This window comes from Protopterus annectens, chromosome 10.part0, assembly GCF_019279795.1.
Source record: "Protopterus annectens isolate FY-2018-M chromosome 10.part0, PAN1.0, whole genome shotgun sequence".
NCBI classification, from domain to species: domain Eukaryota; kingdom Metazoa; phylum Chordata; order Ceratodontiformes; family Protopteridae; genus Protopterus; species Protopterus annectens.
Window position 1 is genome coordinate 1,181,308,325 of NC_056744.1, and position 15,371 is coordinate 1,181,323,695.

The following is a 15,371-nucleotide window of genomic DNA, read 5'->3' on the forward strand; positions in this document are numbered from 1 at the left end:
CTATTCCAGTCTTGGCTGTAGAATGCGTGTCTTCCAGTTTGGATATATAAGTGCATCTCTCACAAGATTGAGTGTTGGGAGGTAAGAGGAGAGGGTTGTCGGTGTACATGAAGCAGTTGCTACATTGCCTCAGGATGCCAAAGTTCACCAGGTTAATAGGATAAAGCATAGGGAATTGACCTTTAGACATGCCTGGAGGGGTGGGAATTAATAAGTACTGGAGCTGTTTCCTTGTAGAACATTTAGTGCTGGTAGCACTTTTGTGTGCTACAATATTTGCTACAAGATGTCTGGTAAAGTGCTAAACTAATAAGCTAGTAAAGGTGCAGGAGAGGAGAGAACTAGTAGATCTAAGGGAAAATTGAAGAGCAAACTTTGGCACTGCTTATAAGCTTACAAACAGTCCTGGATGCAGCAAATCTGTACCTGGACTAGATTAGTTACAGGAAAGGTGGGAAACAAATGCAAATATGGGCTTTTAAACCAGAAAGTTGAAAGGGATGGAAAAAACTGCCCAAACAGCCAATAGGCTAGAATTTCTGGGACAGAAACCACTCCTCGTGTGGTTGATAGGCTACCTAGTGCTTACCACTCCAACTGCCAAGCTAGAAGCCTTTCCTCCAACACAGAAAGGCTTGGGGGGCTCAGAAGCTTACAAACAGTCCTGGATACAGCAAATCTGTACCTAGACTAGACTAGTTACAGGAAAGGCAGGAAACAAGGGCAAACATGGACTTTTAAACCAGAAAGTTGAAAGAGATGGAAAAACTGCCCAAATGGCCAACAAGCTACAATTTCTGGGCCAGAAACCACTCCTCTTGTGGTAGATAGGCTAACTAGTGCTTAGCACTCACACTGATAAACTAGAAGGCTTCTCTCCAACACAGAAAGGCCGGGGGGGTTCAGAAGCTTACCAACAATCCTGAATACAGCAAATCTGGACTAGATGAGTTACAGGAAAGGTGGGAAACAAGTGCAAATGTGGGTTTTTAAACCAGAAAGTTTAAAGAGATGGAAAAATTGCCCAAATGGTCCATAAACTACAATTTTTGGGCCAAAAACAACTCCTCTTGTGGTAGATAGGCTACCTAGTACTTATCACTCCCACTGATAAGCTAGAAGGCTTCCTTCCAACACAGAAAGGCTTGAGGGGCTCAGAAGCTTACCAACAATCCTGAATACAGCAAATCTGTATCTGTACTAGACTAGTTACAGGAAAGGCAGGAAACAAGCTTAGAATTTTTTTTTCAGGAAGCAGCTAAAACAGCACTAAAAACAATTCAAGTGCAGTGCAAGCTAGCACACTTGAGTGTGTAGCAGTATTGAAGCAAATACAGTTTAAATATATGCAATTTATTCAAATGTATTCTGAACAAAATTCAGTTGTTGTTTTATTCAACTCTGAACAGTTAAAAAGTGCCAAAAAATATACTTATCTGAGAAGCACACTCAGTCAGAGCACAAGGAGATTTTTTTTAATTAATATACTCCCAAGGCTATTTAATTTTTGCAATAACTCAACTTTTCATATGTTAAACATATTCTTTTAATCTTTTTTACTAAATAATTCAAAGTTTCCATGGAATGATAGCACTCCCTGGGTCAGTTTGAGCAATTTTTCAGATCTCAAGATAAAGGTAAAGCTTAGACTTAAGGTACAACATGTCACTTTTTACTTTTTATTCAGTCTCAAGACCAGTCAAATTGTTTAGTAGTTTTGGACATATTACAACAGGTTACCAGCAGAGAATGAAACAAGGAAGTCTCATTATCAAAAGGGTGTTTCAGGAAAAGAAAACACTAACTATATGCATACCTTTTATGAAGAGTTTTTCTATAAGTGACATTTTCAGCAAAAAAAATTCTTATTGATTTTACCTAGGCATTTTATTTTTTTTTCCACCATTTTCATCAGTTTACATTGTTTTTACATTTATTTCTGATATACATAAGCATTCTGGGCTCATTGTGATATTACTATTAATTCTAGCAACATCTGTTTCTGAATTCTATTCGATTGCTCATCAGAAGCTGAGGCATCTCCGTCAAATCTTTCCCTTTTATAGATAAACCATTACATATATTCTATCATTTTATCAATAATTCACATTCCTGCTTTTTAGCCTTCCTTTTGATAATGTACCTGAAAACAGCTCTATCATTTTGTAAATTACTGGTACTTCACTCTCATATTTTTTTTTAAAAAGGCTAACCACTCTTTGACTATCCTATTATCACAATCAATACTAAACCCTCAAGATATTAAATTTCCCAGTGATAAAGCTTATATACATCACCGGATCTGCAACGAAAATTGTAAAATTGTGAAATATTAAAGCTATTGCTACTCCCAGCTCAATATAATAAAAATTGTAGTTGCTATTTTTTTCCAGTTTTGAAACTGATAAAATTAAATACGGTTTTATTGTGATTGAGTTAACTGAAAAAGAGGTATTAGTTAACATTTGTTTATAATTCAATATTTAATTCCATTTACTTTTCTATTACTTCTTTCTTTGAGTATTGTTATGACATTGCTTAAATAAATACATTTTTTTCTGGATGGGAAGCAGTTTGGTGTGATGCATATAAGAGCTTGCTCTTTCTTTAATTTATTCACCAGCACTTAATATTTCTATACAATATCTAGCTAGATCATCATAAATTAACAGTAGCATTAACCACAGCAGTAGCATTAACAACAAACTTGGCTCCCCTAACTGAAATATCCAGGGAATTATTTTTTTTACTGGAGCTTTCCACAACTTTAGCTTATGTAAATCTATTCAACCTAGTTGGCTTTCATGGGTCTATATTACAAACACGAAAGCTATAAACAGCAAATACATGTACATTGACAAATAAAGGTCAATGTACAAAATGAGAGAAATACATAATCGGCGATAATGAAAATTGCCAAACGTATTTCGTCAACCAACAGCGCAATGTATCTAAGCTCAAACTAACTAAATAAAATTAAATGAACACACTTTTGCTGCACCCCCACACCCCCCCTACTTAAATATACCAACTCTGAGACCGCACTACAGTGGAGAAAAGGATATATTTCCTCATCCTCACGATCACCCTAATGGCCAAGCAAATACATTCTGTGATTTCATTTTCATCGATTACGTATTTCGCTCTTTTTGTACATCGACCTTTATGTGTACATGTATTCGCTATTTTGGGCTTGCGTGTTTATAATATAGACCCGGCTTTCACTATTGAATAACCTAAAATATCTTATTATTACAAAAATTTGAAAAGATTGTGATTGGTATAATTCTCTGTTATAAAAGCAGATTGGTTTAAATGTTATTTAGTAATACATTGCTCAGAAAGAAAGAAAAATGCCCTTAAAGCTGTGGTATGTCTTTATAAAACAAAGTGTCATCTTCATGGAAGTACTTTAACATCTTTCTTCAATCATCAGATTCCCTGACTTGTGGGGTAATTTAAACAAAATTTATTGTTCTGAAAGCTGAATCATCTTAGTGTCACTTGCTAATTTATTTGGATGTTACCACCTACAAGGTCATTTTTTCATCTTCAGGTGGTAAATCTGTGGTTTCCTTTGCCTATGTTATATTAATATTTTAAGGATGGTATAATTATTGTCCATTACTCCAGGGTTATTTGTGACACTGTAATATCTTGCAAGACTACTTGTGATTGTATGCATCTAATTCTTTATGATGATAATACTGTATATCTGCCTTAAGTGTTATTGATATAGATTTCAATGTTACTTCTTGAGTTATTTTCTCAGTTATGTTGAAAATAAAATCATGATTATAAAAAATGGTTAAGCAATATATGTTAATTTTATCACCATAAAGGCTTAGGGAGTTCCTTCCTTCCTTCCTTTCCTGCTGTAACTTGACCACATTAATTTATCTGCGTACAGCAAGCAGGAAATTTGGAGAGGAGAAGAGAAATGCCACTAGATATAATAAAGGTTCAGCACACACTAACTAATAAAACTGAGCTTCAATATTAAATAAGTATTTGAATATGTTATACACGAATTTTGAATGTGCTATGGAAATATTAATGTTCCCCTCATCTCATTACGGATATAATTATTGCATATCATAGGACAGATGTTTCATATAACTTCTGTCAACAGCTTATTGATTTATTTCAAATTTTTAAGAAAATTGGAAAGAGCTGTCCTCGTGTGCCAATAATGCCTGCTTTCCTCTTAGAGCTCATTAACCAAGCCATATGGGAAATCAGAAAGCAGACAACAACAAAGTGTAAAGACGTCTCATTCTTTTTACGTACAGTTCATCTGATGAGGAACTGAGAGCATAACTGCAAGTGGTCAAAACCTTCTCAGATGATATAAGAATGTCATTTGGTCTTGATAAATGTGCAACAGCAACCTTTAAAGCAGTAAAACTATAGCACCAAGAAAATATCAGCTTGGGACATAATGTGATATAAAATAGCTTGAGTAAGAGGGAGTGTATAAATATTTGGGAACTGATGAAGGATCAGCAATAAAGCAACAACAGATGTGAATAAAATTTCATATGGAATATTTTAGAAGATCACCAAAGGAGAAGCTATGCAGAAAAAGGAACCGGTAATCCAAACAAACTCCACAGTCTGGGTGAATAGGAAGGAGTATACTCTACTTGTGGGAAATACCAAGTAGTCACACAAGGGACCAGAAAAGGTTAAAAAAAACAAAACTGCAGTAAGGCTGTGATAAAAATCCAGTCAGAGTGAAAGTTAAAAACAACATTTAATACAAATTATAAAGAAAATACGAAACAAAGTTAAGCACTTTTGTCCCTCATCATTTCAAAGGGAAAACAAAGGGTGTGCTCTGAAAAAGGATTTATGAACATGAGTATGACATTAGAACAACAAACACCAACAATGCCTTATGTAAACATTCATTACAGTGAACAAATTTTAAAAAGTTTTCTTTTGGCACTTTGTATTTGCTTGAAGTAAACCCAAGGGGAGACTCATGGGACACCTGTTTGGAATACCAAAAACTGTTTTAGCAGCTAAAACTGGATGTCACCTGTGCTCCAGGCATTAATGACAATATTTCACTACACCCTGTAGTTAAGCACGTCATGTTTTACTTTTTTATTCATTCTCAAGGAGTAGTAAAATTATAGAGTTGTTTTTATTTTGGTCTTAAAAGTCTTGCTTTAGTTAATATTTTGTTATCTATCTAATATATATGTTATGGTTATTCCACTCACAGGTGTAGCAAGCAAATTCCATTTTGTATTCACAAGCTCCAAGTGCCCTCTCCCCTACCCCTGAGGAAATCTGTCATTTAAAAATGGACACATCTCTCAAAAGGTTGCCTCCCCAAGCACTTAATAAATATAACATTTTCAGTTGTTTCCACTAAAACTATTAAAAATATTGTTTTTAGACAACAATATTGCACCTGTTGGTGGCATTCATTTATACAGCTGTAGACATGATACGACCTGGAAAACAAGCCATAGTTATGTGGTGCTGTGATAAAAACATACTCAGATACTCAGCAGAGTACAAAGAGTATTCCTGATTGATTTCACCTACAGGGCTTTTAAGCATATTAAAGTTGTACTACACTTTGAATTTATAGATTTTTATAACAACATATATATATATATATATATATATATATATATATATATATATATATATATATATAGGTCTACTTTGTTTCATTGAAAGCTCATTTTACTGAATTTCAATTTACCCTCACCAAATCGCTGAAAGTTCAAATTATTGAAAACTCATTTTAAAGAATGTCATTTCACTGAAGTGAAGTACTGGCACTGTGTAGAGTACTGTAAGGCAAGTTAAAGGTATATGCCCTTTTCCTCGCTGTAGTGCAATCCTGGAATTAGTCTATATAGTTAGGGGTGTGTGGGGGCACAGCCCCACACATTGGGGGGGTGTAGCCTCCACCTATTATATTTCTCCGAAAGCTTCAAAACAATACATTTTAAACCATAGACATGCGTACTTACAATACCAATTACTAACTCAACTAACGCTTTCCAGAAGACAACATATACTCAAACTAAGTGGGGGACTATTCCCCCCACCCCCCAATGTAGGGGGCTGTGTCTCACACCCCCCTAACTATATATACTAACTCCATGTTCACACTACAGTGGGGAAAGGGCATATACCTTTCACTTGCCTTACAGTACTCTACACAGTGCCAGTACTTCACGTCATTGAAATGAGATTCGGTAAAATGAGTTTTCAGTAATTTGAGCTTTCAGCGATTTGGTCATGGTGAATTCAAATTCATTGAAATGAGCTTTCAATGAAACAAAGTAGACCTATATATATATATATATATATACATATATATATATATATATATATAATATATATATATATATATATATATAATATATATATATAATATATATATATATATATATATATATATATATATATATACACACATACACACAAATGTGTGTGTGTGTGTGTGTGTGTGTGTGTGTGTGTGTGTGTGTGTGTGTGTGTGTGTGTGTGTGCATTGTTTTACTTTTCTAGTACATATTTATTGATTTTATTCAATATGTTATGCTATCAGGCTTGATTAGTTGTATAACATGTATTATTTTTTGTTAGGACTTGAATTGCTTGAAGTGAACAACGTTATTTAAACTGTATTAAGGCATTTGCATACAGTTCTGATGAAGTCCCCTTTTAAATGATGAGGGACGAAAGCCCTTAACTTTGTTTCTTATCTTGTTTATCATTTGTATTAAATGTTGTTTTTAACTTTTACTCTGACTGGAGTTTTATCACAGCATTATTGCAGTTTTGGTTTATGTTACTTTTGTTGGTTCTCTGTGTGATTACTTGGTATTTCCCGAAAGTACAGTTATTTCCTTCCTATTCACCCGGATTTTGTTTGGATTAATATTTTAGAAGACTAAAATTAATACTGAAAGCAGCCCTGACATCTAGGAACAAAGTCTAAGCTATATACCAATTTGCTCTTCCTGTTCTAACTTACTGTTTTGGGTTGATTGACTGTCCCCCAAAGGTACTGGACCAGTTGGAAAGGAAAACAAGAAAAATGCTTCATGCTTATCAAATGATACATAACAATCAGTGTATACCAAGATTATATATTCTTCTTTCTGAAGGGGGTATTGGGCTCTATGAAATTACTACCATGTATAGATATGCAATCGTAGTATTCTATACATATTTGCTGACCTCAGCAGATCCAAATATAGTGAAAAATTTAAAACATGACAAGAACATATCTAAGATGAATTTTTGCTAGTTTAGCAGAAGCATATTGATGCCAAGTGGGAATGGAAACCAAACTAAAAGTAGACAAAAATCAGGCAGTAACTGAATGTGCCAAAAACAAAAAACAACAGAAAGATTATAAGGAGAAGGGTCAGATAAGGCAAGAGATGTGGAAAAGTCATAAATATAGCTGCAAGTGCAGAAAACTCATGGAACAACTTCAAGTTGCTCAGGATCTGAAACAAGTATGGTTAAGGAGAGGAAAATTTGAAGCAAAAGAGGAAAGGTTAATACTAGCGGGCAAGGACAGTGGACAGTGAACTATGTACATGTTGATTTACAAAGTCCATTGAACATAAGGGAGAAACAAATAAATGTAGGTTCTGTAAGACAGAACTAGAAACAGTCACACATCTTGGGCATGATACACTAATGACAGAGGGCCTATATACTGAAAGTCATAATGATGTGTCAAGACTGCGACACTGGGGATTGTGCAAACATTGCAATACTAAAGTAGTTGAGAATCATTGGAAATGTGAGCCACAAAGCATTATAGAGGAAGATGAAGTTTATATTACATATATTACCCATTGCCAACAATTCAAAAAATAGATGTGAGAAAAACAGATATAGTAGTTCACGGAAAAGAAGACAAAATTAGCAAAGATATTGCTTCACCCAGTGAAGAGACACAAAGTCATAAAATACCAGGATTTGCAGGCAGAAATGATTGCAATGTGCAATGTCGAAGAAAGATACCAAGACAGTTCCAATAGAAGTAGGAGCAATGGGTCTCATGAAAAGAATTTATGGTCTTATGTAGATATGCAATGAATTGCAGAAAGATTCAGTTCTGGGCACATTGGAGGTGCGGCAAAGAGCACTTTTGGTTGACATCAAAGACTGAAACAATACTAATTTCACAAATTTTAATCATACTTTGACTTAGGAATGGGCCCATTCCCATCATGGTATTAGAAACCCAAAAGACTTGGAGAAATTAAATGCATATCATAGCTCAGGCAATCCATAAGATCAAGCACTATAATTTAATGTTACTGAACCTGAGCAGTGAAGAAATGAAGCCTGGTCTTTTTTATAGATGTTTCATAGGCTCTCAGAGTAAAAGATGCATTAAGCAATACTGTCACTTAATTATTATGAATTTCAAAAGTTGAAATCTCGGGAAACCTTTACACTGGCTACATGATTTACAAACTATGAATTTGTTGGCTACAAATCTCAGTTTACTTAGACTGAAGAACTTAAATGTATAAACACCAACCAGGAATCTTGAAAGTAATATAGGCAATGGAAAAGCATACCAGGGGACTTTGGACAAAAACTAGCTTTTATAAAACAAATTGTGTCCCCAGCTACTTAACCCATTACAAACATGTGGCATAACTCCCTCGGATATGTATATTAGGAATGGGATGAACTGTGATTTTTTTCTGAAGTGTAGAGCAAACTGAGGCACTGTCAGATATCTACTTATAATGGAAGGATTACCAGTATGCGGTTTTAAACTATACACGTCACCTTTTCATTTGAAATATTGGCATGGCTTGTAGTGTCCAGAATACAGGGTGTTTAGCAAGTCCTTCTTACAGACTTCCAACACCATTTGGTATGTCAGCACAATTACATAACACAAGTTGACTTCCCTTCACATGTTATGTATCAGCAGAGAAAGCTTCATTACTAATGCAGGTACCTTCAAATTAAGAGTTTAAAATGCATTCTCAAAATGAATGATAGTCAGTAAATGAAAAGAGGTTGATTACTCTTAAAGTTGGACGGACAGCGCTATTTCCTTTACTGCTGTATTGTATTTCGATGCTACAGAAGTTGGAGGTGGAGAAGATCTTAGTTCAATTAAAGATATTCTCTAGACAAAGAGGAAACGTGGTCATTTTGAAAGAGAGCTATTCCTATATGTTTCCAATAATTAAAAATAATAGAGTAGGCACACCAGAGGAAAATCATCTCACAAGCAGGTTTAATAAGGCAGACACTAAGTATAATAGTAGTACACCTACAACTCCGTATACAAGATGGAACTGGGAAACTTAGTGGCAAACCGCAATACCTATATGAAGGAGATACATTGTGATCCCCCATAATATCTCAACATTCCTCTGGTGGACAAGCTAGTGAAAACTGAGAGGCAGATATACTGTAATTCCTTCAGATATGAAACACTTTTATTAAGTGAGAAAACTGTGTGTGGGGAAGAGCAGGCAATTGTTCTCCAAACTTTCCAAAGGCATCATGTTATTACAATATTCTGGGTTGAAGTACTGAACCATACTCAGGGTGTCCTGAACATGTACCCCACCCCTTCTCAGACATTTGTGATTATCCAGGCTCTGTCTATGCATAATAACTACACCAAATCTCAACCGTCTTTCTCATTTTGCTGTATGAACTCATTAAACAAGCCATTACTTTTTAGCGAAACACTGAACTCTGTTTTTACCTGAAAAACCTCTGATCAGAAGGCATCACCTGATCAATATGTACGGAGAGAGACTGCTTAATGTTCTCCAAGTGTAACTTATTCAGAGACTGCAGAAAGTTGAAGTATGTGCCATTCCATTTGGGATGCTTCTCAGAAGCTAAGTCAGCAAGATTCAGTGAATTGCATTTTGATACAGTGACTACCTTATAGGGTATTAGACTATTGCAATACAACATTAATTAAATATATAGTACTTTGGACTGGTGGACTAAAAACAAGGACCATAGTTACCAGGTTAAGCACAGAGCTTGGAGACTACAATACTGCAATTCACACCCTTCCTTTGTTCTCAAGCAGTATATTACTTAAGCTATGACCCACCCACGCTCCCACCTCATTGATACTCAAGACTTGATTTAACAGAATAGGCTAGAATGTTGGAAGATATGAAGAACTGTTACTTTCCCATGGTTTGAATACTGATACATGAGCTTTGTTTGAACTGAGTCATAAGTGCAAAGCATATCAGTTGAAATTCATTAAACAAGGCTATGTATTAATATTTGTTTTTTATTTTCAGACTCATAAATGAGTAAAAGAAAACTGTGGATAATATAAACTATAATTAAAAAAAAACTTAGAAGACTGTATTGGTTATATGGTAATTTAGCTCAAAAATGGAGAACAGTACCGGGCCCACTTAAATCTGCTTGAATAATGATTCAAAAGCAGCATATCCCACCTGCCACATATGAGCTGCAAGTAAAACTTAAAGAAAAAGATGAAAAAAATGTTTTTCATTGTATCTTGATCTTAGGTGGTAATAATTGCCAACCTCACTCAAAGCAGTTATTATTGCCTTTTAATTTTTATATTATCAAATAGTCAGTCATGGCTACCATAGTATATGATTTAATTTTGCAATCAAAGTTTTTGCCTCCTTAATATAAATTAATGTGGAGAAGGAATGCAGTGTGGTAAGAATGTTTGCTGTAGTAAAATACCTGCATTGATGTACAATGAAAGTACTTTGGTTTCATGTAACTATTATTGTCAGACAAAATCAGTCATTAATGTACTTCAGAAATAATTCTAGTTAGTTCTATAGTATATAGGGGAGGAGCCCAGCCTATAACCCAGGTGAATGGGGTTTGATTAGCACCCTCAGCACTGGAAGAGCAGATGAGAGGAAGGAGAGGATTGAAAGGGGTGTGCTCATTTGCCCCTCTCTCTGTCTCTCTCTCTCTGGACAGGGGATGGGGACTGTGTGTCTGGGAGACGTGTAGCCACTGTGTTTATGGTGGCAATGGAAAACATAAGCGAAGTGCACATTAGGTCAGATGGGATGGAGCCCCCGAGGTGATGATGTACTACCAGAGAGGTGAAGCATGGCATCATAATGCCCCATTTCATGCTTCTTGAGAGTGAGGGCTCCCAGACAATGATATCATCATGGAGGTGAGGGCATCTGCTTCACCGACTATGCCTGGTATAAGCCTTAAATCAGATGTCAGATCTCTAACTCATGACATGCTGAAATCAGCATGTCAGAAGTTAGAGAACCAAATCCATCAGCCCATAGAATGATACTGTCTCCAAAGTGACCCCAACGTTTATCCTTTGTGGCCAAAAGGGAATGATTGGGACAATTAAGTGGTTAGGAAGATAAGCTGTTGTTTAGCAGGAGACAGCCAAAAGGCAAAAAAAAAAGTATTTTAAGAGTAGGCTTGATAATCAGAAGACACTGGGGCAAAAAGCAACAAGAAAAACATATATATTTGAATATTAAGTATAAAACAGTAGCTTTGTTTTTTTTTTCAGCCTTAGTAATGCAGTGCAAACTTCTAATCCATAATTTCTATGTCATACTGATGTCAGTCATGTGTGACTGATGGCACACATAGTAAGACTGCAGTTAGTGTTTATGTTTAAAGCTTTTTATTAGCACCGTGACCAGATTCAGAAATCTGCATATCTACATTATTTGCTGAGATATAGCTACCCTCCTAACTAACATGGTATCACAGATTATGTGACAAAGACCATAAGGAAATAATACAAGAGTTCACATACAGTTATAATGGTCTTTAGAGAAACAGATTCAAGCAGAAATTAGTAGAAGTACTACTTAATTTGTTTTTTCTTTGCATGAGACTTTATTGGAGTTGGACTAAAAGAAAGGAAAAGCATTTTGTAATTAGTAAATGGAAAATTGCATAAATCTGTCCTTTAATGCAACAAGCTGTGGCTTAGTCTGAACAGCCAATTAACATGCGATGTTTGCTGCTAAATTTGGTTGTGAAAGAGCTCATTTAGCTATAGCTATAACAAATGAAGGCTGATAGTTTTAAAACATGTATGTGGTTTAGAGGGATACTCTAACTATGACCCAGACAATCCCTTTACAATTAGCAGCACAGGAAGCTGCAAGAGCTAGGGGTGGTGGAATTGACGGGCTAGTGTCAGATCTCCTATTTTGACTCCAACAGAAGAGAGGAGGTCTGGTATGCTGCACATATGGCCAGGGGGATTGGACTTGTGTGTATCATGCATGCATCCCCTCAGGAATGCAGTGATCAAAGAAGTCACAAACTGCTGTGGGTGGGATTACTGCCAGGAAGAAAGGGCCCAGCCCCACATGTAGGATTGTCTACTACTGAAGCTCAATTTTTGCCTCGTCAAGTGAATGAATGGGCCAATAGACTCTTATCCCTAGCAGATAACAGACAGACTATAGTGCTTTTATCATAACTGAAGAAGAAATGGGACAGCTCTTGGTAGTGCTTTCTCTGTGACAGAGACAGAGATGTACTGGCGCCTGCCCCGAGGAGAAATAAGTTGGGGGGACACTTGAAGATGGGCATAGTAGGGGTCTAAAAATGAATAAACTAAGGCTATGTAATTATAAGAACAGCTGCATTTTCACACTGATTAAACTCTATGTTGTGTTTTTCCTTAGCTGATCTATAAATCTGCGGCAAGCCATTCCACTGATAATTTTGTTGCAAGTCAAATGACAACATCCAAAGACTCCATGGACAGAAATACAATACCTGTCATGAGAATCAACAAACCTACAGGGCAGAAACAACTTGCTGAGGCACAGGGACAAAACCAACATGTCACGTCACCATGGAATGAGAGTGCTGAATCACACGAAGCTTTCGCTACAGGAAGATCTGTGCCTGAAGGCAGTAGCCATTTTCAGTTACCAACTGCTCTCTAAAGCGCTAGAGAGCACTACTAGAAACAAAAACAAAATAGACCAAATGTTTTTATTAAAATGACAGACAATACAGCAAGCCCCATCTACCTTGATACATTTCTATAGATCAATTAAAATGTCTTATTTCTTTGTAAATCGTGTTGTATTTGTTACGTTGATTTGTATTTTTACAGTCTCCACATTATGCCAGAAGACTTCAAAATCTCAATTGTCAAAGAATAGCTCCTAATCTGAGTGACTGCACTTTTGGTAAAATCTCTGTGGGAGCTTTGCCTCAACATTTTTTCTAGTATACAAATGCTATTGTCAATAGACAGACACTATAATTAGATACAGCAATTCCATCCTACTTCCCAACAACTCATTCAATGCTTTTCTGGGCTGCAACTGTTTCAGAATTGACTACATAATTTTCTTGAATGCAATGTGCACTTAACAAATAAACATGGTTGAAGTCAGCATACCTAGCTTTGAAATACATGTATTTATATAACTTAAAATGTGACATATCATTTAGCTAATTATTTTCTAACAGCACATAATAACAATGTAGAACATTTAGGTAAATATGAATGAGTTTAGCACATAATAGTGCAGAGCATGTTGCTAAACAGGAGTAAGTTTATCTACCATATCATTAGATGTTTCACATTTAAAAATAAAACATAACCTCTAACTTTAGAAGCTCCCATAACCTCACTAATTTCTGAGACATAATTACTGCAAAAAAGCAAAACTTAGAGCAATTTTCAGAATGATTTACTTACTATGTAAAGCCACTGTGCACAGCTTTGTACACTATGCAAAGGAAAGCAATTCTTAAAACCTTATTGCCCATGATCACATACATCATTGCTATTACAGAAGTTGTATAGTAAGGTGATTCAAAGGCACTCACACTATGCAACTTCCATGAAGGGTGAATGCAATTCTAAACTATGCCGGATCCATTCATATCAGTAAAGAACAGTTGTTCCCCCCAGACTCCAGTTGTGCAACTCAGCGCTATACAGAAGCAGTCTACTCATTGAGGTGCCTATCCACAGCTGTTCTAACTGCAAAGTGTCTGATTCTTAGACCTTCATATGAGGATGTTAATGGGATTCAAAGGCATAGGAATTATGCATGCCACAGTATTCTGCCAAAGTGAGCATAGCTTGCTATTCAGACCTGTAGAGTGTCTATGGATACTGCCTTGTGACTGTGCAACACTTACAACTCATACCTCATATCTTACAACTTACTCTAGCAGGCCAGTAACCAGAAGTTATAATCAAATCACGTATCTTGTATCTCTGAGGTAAAGACCTTAACCATTATGCCAGTTCCTGCCCCCAAAATTGTTGTTTATCCGTGGCAGTCTTATAGGTTTATAGGTAAGTACTAGATAAACTGCCCTTGTGGATGAGAATCAAATCTTATGTCTTGTCTGCGGGGTAAACACTTTAAACATGCCAGCCACAACCCCCATATTGTTACTAATATATATTTCTCAGTGGGGGGCAGGTGTCTACTAAGTAAAGGGAGTGCAAGAAGTAACTGCATTGGTGGGCCTATTTGGAAGGGGTGGGGCTATATTATTGCAGATCAAGGACCATTACCTGTGATCCTCAAACAACAGATGGGGTCATTCACCTTCATCCCCAAATTGCCTCAGTGCATACTCATTCTACCCACTTTATTGACTACATGCAATTAAATAAGTCTGACTGCAAGCAACAAGTGAAATGGATCCCTAGACAAACAATTCAGTTGAACTGTCTGTTGTACACTGGCACCTTTTGCACCTTCCTGCTTTCCCCCCATTGTGGCCCAACACCATCCAGTTTATTTATTTCTTTTTTCACACTTTGTCTTACTTTTTAACTTTCCGCATCATTTTAGCACAGCATAACTGTCCACGTGTTGAGGAAGCAACTAAATTATGCTGGGGCTCTGTGAACTGCCCCAGAACTCATAGGGTTAGAGATGCTCTGAAGTGCATCTTAGAGCTTTATCTCCAATTTTTTGGTCCATTGGTGGTCCAAACAAAAATCATGAGTGAGGAAAAAAATCAGTCTTAGTTGAAAAATAACTTGTGTCCAAAGCTTAATGTTCAAAGCTAACAATGCTGTAGTTCCCAATAAACTGAGAAGAGAGATTCTTGCACAAATATGTGCATCCTATCTGGAAAAAGTGTTTGCATCACATCCCTCAAAAAAGTTATCTTTCACTGTGGTATTAGATTGAAATAAAAGCACAAATGACCACAGGCACACATTATACAGCTATGGGACCAGGGGAAGAAATCAGAACATCCAGTTAAAACTCACACAGGAAGTGCATACAGACTCCAGATGGATGAAATCACAGCCAAAACCTCAACCACTTTCAGAAGGCAATAATACTTGTGCCACTGTGTCAATGATCAGTTGATATCAT

General features: G+C 36.2%; 1 protein-coding gene across 1 annotated transcript in view; it reads left to right on the forward strand.

Annotated features, from left to right (window-relative positions):
• Positions 1-13,472, forward strand: part of LOC122812829 — a 93,149-nt gene extending 79,677 nt beyond the window's left edge. The window contains exon 5 of the mRNA XM_044084880.1: positions 12,684-13,472. Within this exon, the coding sequence (XP_043940815.1) occupies positions 12,684-12,950 (267 nt within the window). The 3' untranslated portion in view covers positions 12,951-13,472. The remainder of the gene's footprint in view (positions 1-12,683) is intronic.
• The last annotated feature ends 1,899 nt before the right edge of the window (positions 13,473-15,371 follow it).